Consider the following 13648-nt stretch of genomic DNA (forward strand, 5'->3'; position numbering starts at 1 on the left):
TGTCTGGAGAGGGTGACTGAGTCAATTTCTCAGGCTCGGTGCAGGCTGCTGTTGCCCCAGTCGGGTGCCTTTCACCCTCACTTCTGTTCTTCCCCAGGGCAGAGCTCCAGCCAGTCCTCTACACCAGGGGTCCCCAACCTTGGCCACTTTATGTCTTGTGGACTTCAACTCCCAGGATTCCTCAGCCAGCTCTGGGAGCTGAAATCCACAAGTCTCGAGGTTGCTGAGGCTGGAGGCCCCTGCTCTACACCGATGGCACAGCAGCCACCCCAACTCCCATGCAAAGCAGTCCAAAGCCGAGCCTTCACGCCCTCATTCTGCACTCAGGAAAAACTGGTCATCGGTTACCGAAGAGGAAGCTATCGGTGGTGCCGTCAAGAACCTTGCAAGTCGTTGGCATTGCTGGAGGCTCAATGGCATCTAGAAGCAGCAAATTAAGGCTTCTAAATATTTAGTAGCTATTTTTCAATCTTCTACTGAAAGAACAAGCTGTTGCTGCCCGGGGCCCCAAGATCCTGAAGGCTATCTTACATTTGCCCAAGACACACATATGAAGCCTATGTTCATGATGCTAGTTTTTTTAAAGGAGATGATCAGCCACCTTTATGATTCACAGATTTTTAAAGATAAAGACCTAAACCTCTAGAACTGGTACAGGCCAGATCTCTGCTTCAGGTTCCTCAGGGTTTCAATTCATTATTGCACATGGACCTCTAATCTGGATCTCTATGGGCCAAGCGCTCTAGCATATAAAATCCAGCTAAAACTGGTTTACGCTGGCGACCCCATCGTGGGAGGCCTTTAAGAAGAGAATGGACAGTCATTTGTCCCAAATGATATAGGGTCTCCTGCCTGAGCAGGGGGTTGGACTGGATGACCTCCAAGGTCCCTTCCAACTCTGTTATTCTGTAAGGGCTCTTTTGCCTCCTCTGCCCTTTAGGGGAAGCTCTCCGCTGTCTGGAAGAAATTGCTTTGTAGGGGAGTGCAAATATATTACTTCAAGCAGGAACCACATACTTCTTTCGGTTACTTTGAAGTCAGTGTCAACAATTTTTAGAACTCATTTACTATTCTGACCTCATGGGAATATAGATCTGAAATGAAGAATCTTGCTCTTTAGGGAGCATTAGCTCTCGTAATTCCAGAGGTTCTACTAGTCCAAAATAAGCTACTCCATCTGAAGACATTCAGCTTATGCAAATGAGAGCTATGTTTCTTTTGTAGGATCAGCAGATTGGTGAAAATGTGAGTAGGAATGGCAAAACAAGTATGTGCCTTGGTTGGCACAGACAGCTGCTGATCCTGGTGATCTCATCTCAATAATGGAGGATCCCAGTAGAGCAAGGGTCCCCAACCCCCGGTCCATGGACCAGTACCGGTCCATGGCATGCCAGCAACCAGTCCGCACAAACAAGCAAAGCCCCATCCGCAGGATGCAGGCAGCACACAAAACCACGCACACCCACACACACCCCGGTCTGTGGAAAAACCTCTTTCCACAGAACCGGTCCCTGGTGCCCAAAAGGTTGGGGGCCTCTGCAGTAGAATCCTCTGGAACCTCCCAAGATAAAGGGCTCCAAGGCCCAGAGAATCACCAGAGAATTGAGATTTAAACTGGGTTGGTTACAATCATACCACAGGTGGGAAGGACATGTAATATGTTTAGAGTGACCCACAGGCAACAAAGCCACAAATCAGGATAGGAATTAGAATCTTGTGGACTCTCGGTCCAGGATTAGATTGCACTGGACTTTGAGTGATCCAAAATGCCACAGAAACCACGTGTACCACAGGAAAGATCTGAGCTCAACCCAGCTGCCGTGGCAGGGGCTGCAGCCCTGGCTTCAGCCAATTATCTCGTGACATCTGTTTCCACAGAGAGCGTTTCCATTGGCCGTATGTGATGCTTTGCTCTCCGTTTATGGAAGGGAGCTATACCAACATCTCAATGAGAGTGTGTGGAGGTCTCTGCCAGCGGACAAAACAGCCAATGATGCCTTTACCAGGGCCTTGCCCATTTCACGCAGCCTGGCACACAGATTCAATAATGCCCCTTTATCCAATTGCCTTGAAGGCCAAATGAGGACATTCTCCTTTTTCTGGTGATTCATCTCCCGAACTCCCATCCCGCAGCTGCTCTTGTGATGGGATTTTAAGCTGCCGTAAGGCCACTGAGCTCAGTGCAAGCCCAGTTCCTAGTCTAAGAACCGTGGTCTCCATTCTCCCCACCTTTGCTGAGCTCCTGATTATGTGCAATGTGGAACTGAGACTGTCCTGGGAGAGCAGCTGAAAGCCGGGGGGGGGGGCATCCAGCAGCCTTCCTGTCCCCAAGCGGGGTGACCTACACAGCAGGCCAACATGGGCAGACCGGGCCTCTCCCAAGACTCCTGGGGAAGAAACGGCCGACTGCAGAGCAGAGCCCTTGAGCTTGGCCTACTGGAGCCAGCCGGGACACCGGCTCTTTGCAGCTCCTCCTCAGACAAAGGAGAAGGCTGGAGATTGCTCACAAGTGCTCTGCAGAGAGGCGTAATATTTTATCTTTGAAATAAATAAAAATTATTTTCCCCCCCCCCCTCCCAAAAAAAGGACTAAGACTCTAGAAAATTGGGATCAGATTTTGGAATTAGTTATAAAAATTCTTCCCATGAGAAAACTTGTTTTGAATTTTTTAAAAACGATAGAATGAACTTTGAAAGTTGGACAGCAGAGGGGACTAGAAGGAAGTAAACCTTACAATGAAAGGAGAGAAACACACATCTGACTAACCGGTACAGAACAGAGCATATATTGTAATATTTGACATACTGTGGATTTTGAAAAATGGATCCAGAAATTAGTTTTAAGAGTGTCTGCCTCTATAGATGTTATAGAAGAGGAAAAAGTTTTACTCTTGAAAACTAAGACCCATTTGAAAATGAATTTTAAAATGACAAGCTAAAAGAATGGTTTGGACTTACAAAAGAAACCGGCTGATGTCTTATTAATTGAAAGGGATATACAAGTAAAAAAAAGAGAGAATGACCTGGATAATGTTCTATTATAATAATACTATATTAATGAGGAGCCCTGGTGGCTCAGTGGTTAGAATGCAGCATTGCAGGTGAACTCTGCTGACTGCCAGCAGTTCAATCCTGAGTGTCATGGTTCTGATGAATGAGACAAATCAAACAAACTGCCGGCATATTATTCTTTCTCCTTTTTATTTGGAGCATATTTGGAAACGCTTTGGGTTGGCTTTAGCATCCTTTGTAAATGTCAGCCATTCAAAACGTTTATGGCCGTCCTGAGCCATCTTTCTTTCTTTCTTTCTCTTTTTTTCTGGACTGATCTATTTTGACGCTCAAATTTTCACTATGCCTTTTATGCAATCACACTGGCTGCCAATTGTTATCTTCAACTTTTCTGCCTGTTGCACCTGAGCAGCAGAAGAGACATTTTTAACGATGTAAGCACTGAGTCACTGAGAATTGGGCGGCATACAAATTTAAGAAAGTATGGTTGGTCACGCAGTCAGCCAGATGGTTAGGCTGGATTTGGCATTTTGGCCCACCTATCGGGTCTCGTCCAAGGAGCCGGCATAGGCAGATGTTGCTTAATGGGTGTTATTGTCACAGGATGGAAGTTGTTCCAAGGAAAGCTGCTTTTTGCAATTAGCTGATGGGGATTTTGTCAATGCCGATGATGGTCAAGCGGTGCTTGAGATGTTTTGGTGCTATCTTCACTTTCTTTAGCCAGGGTTGTTTTACTTTTATTTGTGGGACTTTGCATGTTGTGATTTTCTCCAGTTCTTTCTTCTCTTCTGCTGTTTCTGGGTAGTGCAAAAAAGAAACACTTTTTTGTCTTTCTTATCAACAGTTGTTAAGTCTGGGATGTTGTGTGGCAGATATGTTTGGATTCTAAAGTCCCAGAGCATTTTAGCCTCTTCATTTTCTATTATTGTCTATTTTGTGGTCCCACCAGTTCTGGCTTGCAGATCTTCCAATGCACCACTGTTGCTATTTTGCCATGCCGTTGCTTGCAGTCAGTCTGGGCAATCTTCCTGCAGCAGCTAACCAGGGGGTCCCCTGTTTCTTCAGCTTCTTTGCAGAGGTATCGCTTCTCTTTGCTGCTGTCTTCTCAATTCGGGCTTCGTGTGTATTTTTTCTTAAGGCTTGGTCTTGCGCAGCCAGAATTAGCCCCCCTGTCTATTTCTTCAACTTTCCTACTCTTAGCTATTGCAAGGTCTTTCTTGTTGTTATCTGCTTTGCCTTGCCACATCATAGACTCATAGGGCTGGAAGGGCCTTGGAGGTCTTCAGGTCCAACCCCCTGCCCAAGGCAAGAGTCCTTATCCCAGAAGGCACACGACTGCAATACCCTTCACTGAGCAAGGGCCTCAGGTGATCGTGCGTGGGACCTGAAAGTGCACCCCGGGCAAGCAGGCCACAGCTATGGGAAGATAGGCAGGTGCTGCAGACGGGCACTACCGATTGCGGGCAAGTACCGTGAGCAGCACTATGGAGTACAGGTGGGCTGGCACTGTGGGCCAGTGCTCCGAAATGCAAACAGGTGAGCAGGTGCTGTGGTTAGGCACTTTGGGGTCTGGAAGACACGATGGAGCACAAGTTCCTCATGTCACCAAGAGCCCAGTGGGAGAAAAAGCAGCAGGTATGACTTGTGACTTCCTGCTGACTTCCCCAGTAACTATGCTTGTTTCAAGCAAGGTCTCAAAACGATGATCATATGACAATGGGACACTGCAGCCATTGTCATTGCAAACCAGTTGCTGACAGCCTGAGTCACAATCACATGAGTGTGGGGACACTGAGACGGCTGCAGCTATGGGGACTGGTTGAAAGTCCTCCTGATTCAGTGCAGTCATAACTTTGAACACCTGCTGAACAAGTGGTTGTAATTCAAGGACTCCCTGTGTTTTTTCTGTCCTATTTGTACAGTATCCTTTGCTCTTTTGACAGGACCTGACTGCCAGAAGGTGCTGCAAGGTGATGGTCAACATTGACACTGGATAGTGAGCAGTAGTTTAAACTCTTAGTTCTGGATATCTACTCTTAAGAAGAGCAGGACAAACCACAGTGAAGCAAGCAAATGGAACAACTCTACAGCACAGGCAACTGCAAAGTCAGTTTATTAATCACAAGGATTATCCTAACTGTCCATCCCATTATTCCCTAGGCACTTTAAGGAGCATTTATTGCACAGCCAGTTTGCTCAGTGGTAGCATCTGATTCTAGAAGTCTGACTGGTGCATATTCCTAAGGAACGGATTTCTGGATATCTGTTCTAAATAACTGTTGCTTCAGGAACAGTGATCCTCATTCTGTGACAGAGCTTACTAGACACTCGTTCTGGAATCCTATTGGTGACTGCAGAGTGACAATTGCAAAATCTCTCTGCACAGCCAAATTACAGGCATGAGAATGTCAGAAGTTGAGGATTGTGTACTAGCAAACAGGGTCCATCAGGAGGAACCGTGATGTTTAGTATCACAAGAGACCGAACATTGTAAGTAGCTTAGCTCAAGTTTCATAAAGAGATCTTGAAGTCTCTGGAAAATAACAATTTGGCCATCTCTATAATCACATGCCCTGGCTCCGCTTCACCTGGTCTGCAGAAGAGGAGCTGCCACAAGTCATAGGAGGGGACGAAGGAGAAAGCAACCAGATAGTTCAGATATACCAGGTAGATGAGTCGGGGGGAGAGGAGGAGACGCAATTCTGACTGTCCTCTTGGCTTTCTTTGGGCCAGAGATGCACCTGAGGCAGATGTTCATTCAATAATGCATCTGCAGAATGGCCAAGAAAATAGAATTTTTGACCTCAAATAATTAGTCCTTTAAACAGTAGTTTATGTACCTGTAAAAGTTGTAAACGAAATAAAAATAGAAAATAAAAAGGAGAAATGTGCCCCAAATTCCTTCAGACCTCTTGTTGAATCATCTTTTACCTCTGGCCTTCTTCCACTCCAGAGTTTTCAAGAAACTTTGGGGGGGGGGTGTCCAGCCCCATGACCCACCTGGTAGATCAGTGTTCCTCAACCTTGGTGACTTTAAGATGTGTGGACAAAACCAGCTTTGCTGGCTGGGGAATTCTGGGAATTGAAGTCCACACATCTTAAAGTCACCAAGGTTGAGAAATACTGCAGGAGAGGATTTGAGGTACTTGCCTAAGTACATTTAGGGCCAGGTCAATCGTTGAGGTCAGGCTCTGGGACTGGAAGTCCTGAAAGAGACCACAGTGTTGCTCCTTACGCCTGATGAGAATTATCAGAAGCTGAGTGAATCTAACAGCTCCAACTCTGGCTTCCAGTTCTTACTATTCCTCCATGCAACCAGGCGTGCTGTACACCAGGAGTGACAAACAATGTTGTTCAAGACGTGGCTGAGCTGCAATTCACCACGCAGGCTACAACGGGGGACTTTTCTTGCAGCCCAAGGAGATTAAAAAAAAACTGTCCTGTTTTCCAAGTGTCAGTTTTCCGGGGAATGAAGCTTTTCTAAATAAGAAACTAACACGATTGGTTGTTTGCTATCATTGCATCCAACAGCCTTCTTGCTTGTTGGTGCAGCAACGGCAGGGTCAGAGCAATGCCTCTGTGCCCGGAGGGGGGAGATGCCCAGTTTCATTTGCCCAAGGGAGGTGCCAGGAACTGCCACATGACCCGAATTCCAGTCTATTGCCATCACAACGGCTGCCCTGAGAACAATACAGCCAGTCAGCTTCTATTATTTCCTATTGAGCATCCTGGTTTTAGAAAATCCCGGGGCCCCTCATTATGGGCTCCCTAACAGAAAACGGAATTTTTTTTTCTTGTGTTTGAAAACATGATCCCTTTTAAAACTCATTTATAAGAAAACACTGAGGGGAAAAATAAAAGCAGCAAGAGCGGTAGAGGCATACCAACCTCCATTATTTACCGGGCTCAGTCCAGCTTATTTTAAGCACTTACCCAGAGGACCGTTTTCTCTGCCAAGTTCCTGGCGCAGTGGGTGGAAGTGGCAGCTAAGCCCTCATGTGATAAACCAACATTTGTTCAACGGCTGCGTGCAAACTGCTCCGTTCTCTGTGGAGTCGGGTCTGCTTTAAAGCTTCTTAAATTCAAATGTGCCAAATGAACGGTGGCACACAGGCTGGGAGTTCTCAAGGCACCTCAAGGAAATCTCAAAAAGCATCATTCTCTACTCAATGTGGACCCAACTGCCCCCCCCGCCGGGGCCAGGGATGGCTTTTGTGGGAAAGGGGCGCGAGAATGTCAAGTATAATAAAAAAATGTACCCTCAAACAGCAGCAAAAAAACAGGGGCCAAATCTCAGAGCTCTACCGTGTGTGGAACTGCAAGAGAGCAAGAAAACCTCCCAGCCTCTTAATCGCTCGGTACGTCATCTCCAGCCAGAGCCCTCGGAGTCTTCCATCAGCCAGCCAGGCCACCAGGCCGGCTCTCCAGAAGGGAAGGCCGAAGGATCACAATTCCTCAGCAGGTGGTTGATAACAGTCAATGGGCAAAGCTCTAACTTGGGCAGCAACACAGATAGCAAACTCCGAGTCCCTGGAGGCCTCCACCGTGGGCTCAAGCCCGAAGTTCAAAAGATGGAAAATATATTGCACGGATCCCTAACTGGAACACTCTGATGACACTCTTCGCAGATCTCTGCATGCAGACGTAACCGGGAGTACTACTACTACTAATAAAGTTGGAAGGGACTTTGGAGGTCACCTAGTCCAACCCCCTGCTCAGGCAGGAAACCCTATACCATTTCAGACAAATGGCTGTGGAATCTCTTCTTAAAAACTTCCAGTGTTGGAGCATTCACAACTTCTGGAGGCAGGTTGTTCCACTGGTTAATTGTTGTAAGTGTCAGGAAGTTTCTCCTTAGTTCTAAGTTGCTTCTCTCCTTGACTAGTTTCCATCCGTTGCTTCTTGTCCTGCCTTCGGGCACTTTGGAAAATAAGTTGACCCCCTCTTCTTTGTGCTAACCCCTCAAATACTGGAATACTTCTATCATGATGTCACCCATAGTCCCTTCTTTTCTCTAGATTAGCCATACCCAATTCCAGCAACCGTTCCTTATATGTTTTAGCCTCCAGTCCCCTGATCATCTTTGTTGCTCTTCTCTGTACCCTTTCTAGAGTCTCAACATCTTTTTTACATTATGGTGACCAAAACTGGATGCAGTATGGCCTTACCAAGCCATTGTAAAGTGATATAAATACTTCACGTGATCTTGATTCTATCCCTCTGTTAATGCAGCCTAGCACTGTGTTGGCTTTTCTGGCAGGTGCAGCACACTGCTGGCTCGTATTGAAGTGATTGTCTACTAGGACTCCGAGATCTCTCTCAGAGTTGCTACTATTGAGTAAGGTACCACCTATGCTATACCTGTGCATTTAGTTTTTCCTGCCTAAATGTAGAACTTTTTTCACCACTGAATTTCTTGTTAGATAGTGCCCAGTGTTCGAGTCTGTCCAGATCCTTCTGTATCTTAAGCCTATCTTCTGGAGTATTGGCTGTTCCTGCCAGCTTGGTGTCATCTGCAAATTTGATGAGTTCCCCATCTATCCCCTCATCCAAATCATTGATGAAGATGTTGAAGAGCACTGGGCCCAGAACAGAGCCCTGGGGCACCCTACTACTCACTTCCCTCCATGTAGATGCAGTTCCATTGAGGACCACACACTGAGTACGGCCTATCAGCCAGCTACGAATCCATCTGGTGGTGATGCTGTCTAACCCACATTTTTCTATCTTAGCAAGTATAGGTTGTGATCTACTTTATCAAATGCCTTACTGAAGTCCAAGTAAATTATATCCACAGCATTCCTCTGATCCACTAACTCTTGTAATCGACACATGCACAAGTGTGCAATGAGTTCACACATGAATTACACCAACTCCAAAACAAGAAGAGACAAACACAGAAAGTGTAATATCATTGATACCAATCTCAATGTATACATGGTTGTACTTTGACAATAAAGGTTCATTCATTCATTCATTTTCCTCAACCTCTTCCCCCTCCCCAATGCATTCTAAAATGGGTAAGACTACTCAAATGTTGGTGTGAAATTATTAAGAAATTTAAACTGGTATGTGGTATTAGAGTTTGCTGACTGATATATTGTGCATTATTTCTTGGGAGTACTTCAGATTCTTTTTGTTAAAACTTTTGTCCTAATTTCTATTTCACAGATGAAACAGCAGCCCCCTAAAACAAACAAGGAAAGCTTTGGGAAGTCCGAAACAAAAGCAACAGCCAGCCATCACATCTGCTTTTCATGCGAATTATTTACCTAATACCAATATCTCTCCATAGGAAAAACGAACAAACTGAATAGCTGTGACCACAATGTCCTGCAGAGAAAACCCTTGACCCTACAGAGATGCCTTCAGAAGGAGAGTTCCCCACAAGGACGCAAAGCTGCATCCTCCCAAATAATATCCACGTGTCCAGGGCCACACGAAGAAAGCCCCAAGGGTGCTGAGAAAGGAGGGGGGGCCTCTGGACCCCTTTGCAGGCATGTCCTGCAGCTCCCAAAGCCAAGGCGTTTTACTTCTCCGTGGCGCAATTCTGAGCAGGCTAAAGACAGGCGGCAACCGTCTCTAGCTGCCCAGGACAAGGGACAGAGGCTGGCCTGACTTTCTCTCCCACTGTGCCAGTAGTTTCCAGGCAGAAGCAGTCCCTGGCGGTCCCTTTTGCAAAGAGATGATGGGGCCAGGCAAGGTGCAAGAGGAAAGGAAAAGACAGCCTCCTCAGGCACCCTCACCCTTCAGCGGCCATCTCTGCTTCAGCTCCTCTGGCCTGCCAGGAGCCCCCCCTCCCCCCACAACAACAAGGCACCACAAGCACAAGACAAACTCACAAGCACTTACCCGGCTCATATGCCTCCATCTCACTCTGGTCAAAGGTTTAAGAGCACCGAAAGGCAGGAGATAATAGAGAATAGTCAGAGGCCAAGAACGGAGTTTCAGAGCAGGCCTAGACATACAGCTCAGCTGGCCCAACCTCCGCCTCAGGGCCAGCTGGGGAAATTGCAACCTGTGGAATTACAGACACACAAGATGGTCAGCCAACCTGGTGTCCGGGGGTGGGGGTGGTTGGGGGGGGCTCTGTTTTGCCTCCTGAGGCTTTCCCCCCAAACAGGGCCACTCCCGCCAGAGACAAAGTTGGCCTAACGCCAGCAAAGCAGAACAGCCCAGTTCGCCGTGATTCAGACCGTCTTGCCCTCACAAAAGCCCCCCGAGAGTCCAGAAGAAGGAAGCAGGACCGGCTGGGAAGGACAATAGAAGCCCCTCCAAATATATCCCACGAGGACACTTTTGCCACCGTCTGCAGCAAAAACAAAGCTGCCGTCTTCCTGGGGAATTTCACCTACTCCGCTATAGGATGAAGTCAAAGCCTCTTTCCCTGTCGTTTTTTTTAAGAACTTACATTCCTGCTGGCCTTTGCAGGAATAATCGGGGAATGTTCCGTAGAACAAGAGTATGCATACCGGTCGGAGAGTTTGTCTCTTTTCCCCTGAAGAGCTGAAAACCTCACTAGGATATCCTGCAAGTTGCCAGCACCGTAAAGAGTCAGGTTGCAGCAAGGGTCCCCTAAAACCCACAAGAAACCCAGCAAGACTCAGGTGCCCACTTCCTCTCAGCAGGCAACAAGTTCCAGCAGAAAAAAGGAAGGGAGGTATTAAGCCATCCTGTAGGGACTACTAACAGCGCTGCTTTAAACCAGGAGAGTAGTTTAAAACCCTGATTCACACAGGGCTTCTGAAACCTCTGATCTCCGGATCAAACTCTTCATAACAAAAAGAGACAAAGGCTGGATTAAGCTGAAATTGGCCAAAACAAAGAGCACCGCTAGCAAATTCCACCCAGCTGTTCATTTTTATTTTATTTGGAAAGACAGAGCTCGCTCCTCTTCTAGCGTACATCAGTTACAAGTTAGAAGCAAGGCTGGCTCTGGACTTTGCGTTTCAAGCCTCAACGGCCGGCCGGCCCAGTTGCCCACCCAGGGCAGACTTGCAGAGAGAAAAATAACTCCTTCCGGAGACAAAACTTCTGGAAAGTGCAGCAGGGATCTGCCCCAAGAATAAACCCTGGAGAAGAGCCAATGGGCTTGCATCCCGGAGGACTCCAGCAGTATCCTCACCCACAGCTCACGGCCCCAGAGGGGGCCACTGTGTTTCAGCCCCCAAAGTGGAGGCGGCTGAAAGGGACCTTCTGCACGCTGCTCCTTCCTCCCTCTCCCCACCCCCCACGCTAGCCAGGCAGGAGACAATGGCAAGAGCGGAGAGGCAGGGCATCACGCTGGCTTTCTGGCTCCATCTTTCCCCCTTTCACTGCAGACAATGGCAGCCAATCCGTGCCGAGAGCTGCCTGGGAAAAAAGGGCCCGTGCTCTCCAGCAGGGCCTCGGTTCCCAGAGATCCCCCTCCATCCCCAGGTGAGGCCCAGCCCGTCTTGTTCCACCCCCCAAAGGGCCCGAGAGACCTGCGATGATGCCCCTCCTTCCTGTGCCAATCAAGTAAATCCAGAGGTTTGTCAACGCAATTAGGCCAAACAAAGGCTTGGGGGGCACCTGTCAGTCTTCCCTCCCTCCCTCCCTCCTCCTCGCAAAGCCGGAGACGCCAGACAGTACCTGAAACGGACTTTCCTATTTGGGATGCTCCCAGCTGGGACTGGGCTTTCCAGCTGTGGATGCTGCTTCCCGGCACAGCTGCCGCCGCCACCGCCGCCACCGCCACCGTTTCCTGAGCGCAACCTCCGGACATGAATTTTAACTTTGTGGAGGTTGCAGCAATAGGGAGGAGGGTTAGGTAAAGCTTTGCAGCATCTCACCATTTCCCCGACTGCAGCTCTGGTCCCTGCAGGGTGCTTGACTGACACATCCTGGGCTGTCAGGCTGAGACTCAGCTCCTCTCTCTCTCTCTCTCTCTCTCTCTCTTGCTTCTTTCCCCCCTGGCTCCGGCAGCGGGAAAGGAGGAGGAGGCAAGGAGGAGGCGCAGTCACGGTTCCCAAGTTCTCCTGCAGGTATGTCCTCCGACTGGCCCTGCCTCTTGCTCTTAGGATGGTCTCAGCTAATGCAAACAAACAGGCACCGGGTCACATCCTTCTGCAGAGACAAAGCAAACGCTCCTTTCCCACAGACACGTGCCACGGCCCCACTTCAGCCGGGGGCTGCCATGGGAGCTGGGCTGCTTCTCGGAAGAGTCTGGGGCAGCAGCTTAGCTCGAGACCAAAGCCCCACGGTCAGCAGGCATTTCTCCCCAGAAGCCAGGCTGAAGGCGAGTGAGGCTGGCCAGGAGGAGGGGAGACGGTTCTCGCCTCAACTCTGCACTGCAGTAATGACAGCCTGGCTGGTTCTGGGCAGGCGTGGAAGACCCGGCAATGCATGCAGCACTCCCAGGGCCAAAGAATCTCTCCTTGTCCAGCCGAGGCGGGCTGGAGGCCTGGGAGGGAGAGGGCATTCTCACGCCAGGCAGGCGGGCAGCGGGAAGGGCACCGTGAGGCCCGCCTGGCCCAGACCCACAGAATCATCCCCCTGCAAAGTTTTTCCAGCCACAGAATGAATGAGAATCAGCAGCACACTGATAGCCAAGCAGGGCAGGCAACAGCACAAAAGCTTTACATGGAGGACCATCGTCTCCCAAAGATTGCCGAAGTCATGGCAGATATCTGAGATGGTGCCAAATAAGGGGCCAAAAACCAGCCCGGAAGCCGGATGATAAAGGACGTCACTCTCCAGAAAGCCGCTGCTGAGTTTGGGTGAAGAAAATAATGAGTTGGTTTCTGGTCGCCAAACATTGCCGGCAGCATTCAAGGGCACGGATGTTTCGGAAGGAAGGGAGCCCGGAGAGAAGCAGCAGGCCGAGAACGAACTCTACTTCCTTTAACAAAGTCAACTGGGCATATACAGGTAGTCCTCGACTTATGACCACAAGCCGAGCCCAAAATTACTGTTGCTAAGCGACAGTTGTTAAGTGAGTTTTGCCTCATTTTATAACCTTTCTTGCCACAATTGTTAAGGGAGTCGCTGCAGTTGTTAGGTTAGTAACTTGGTTGTTAACCAAGTCTGGCTTCCCGACTGACTTTGCTTGTCAGAAGGTCGCAAAGAGGATCATATGATTCTGGGATGTTGCAGCCATCATAAAGGCACGCCAAACATCTGGATTTTGATCACGGGACCATGGGGATGCTCCAACATTCGTAAGGATGAAAAATGGTCATAACTCACTTGTTTCAGTGCCACTGTTACTTCAGTCACTAAATGAATGGTTATAAGTTGAGGACTACAGGTAATCCCTGAGTTACGAGCATTCACTTAACGCTCGTTCAGAGTTACGTGATGAGCGCCCCCTAGTGCTTACGAGCAAGTCCCAAAATTATGAATATTGCGGCACCACGGCAGTCGTTCGCCCTTCCGAGCGACCGCAGAGGCTCTGCAACATTCACCCTGGTTATTCCCTCCCTCCCCGGCCCGGCCCGGGCCTCCTCAGGCACCAGGCCTTCAACCGAGATCCTTCACTTTCTTGGCTGCTCCAGGCCTTCGGAGGCCTAAAGTAACGTGAGATCACACGAGATCAGTGGGGCGAGATCTCACGCTATTGATCTCGTGTGATCTCATGGTACTTTAGGCCTCTGTTCTCTGCAACAGAGAACGGA

The 13648-nt window shown here is 48.7% G+C and overlaps 1 protein-coding gene across 3 annotated transcripts in view; it reads right to left on the minus strand.

The window, feature by feature from the left end:
* Positions 1 to 13648, minus strand: part of PISD (phosphatidylserine decarboxylase) — a 61976-nt gene that overhangs the window by 8516 nt on the left and 39812 nt on the right. For 2 of the 3 annotated variants that reach the window (XM_083373920.1, XM_083373919.1), the window contains exons 2-3: positions 11825 to 12063; positions 9864 to 10029 (exon numbers count right to left, since the gene is read on the minus strand). The exons of the other annotated variant lie outside the window; for it this stretch is intronic. In XM_083373920.1, the coding sequence (XP_083230046.1) occupies positions 9864 to 10029; positions 11825 to 11874 (216 nt within the window). In that variant the 5' untranslated portion in view covers positions 11875 to 12063. The remainder of the gene's footprint in view (positions 1 to 9863; positions 10030 to 11824; positions 12064 to 13648) is intronic. 3 annotated transcript variants of the gene reach the window in all.

The sequence above is a fragment of the Vipera ursinii genome (genome assembly GCF_947247035.1).
Source record: "Vipera ursinii genome assembly, chromosome: 14".
NCBI classification, from domain to species: domain Eukaryota; kingdom Metazoa; phylum Chordata; class Lepidosauria; order Squamata; family Viperidae; genus Vipera; species Vipera ursinii.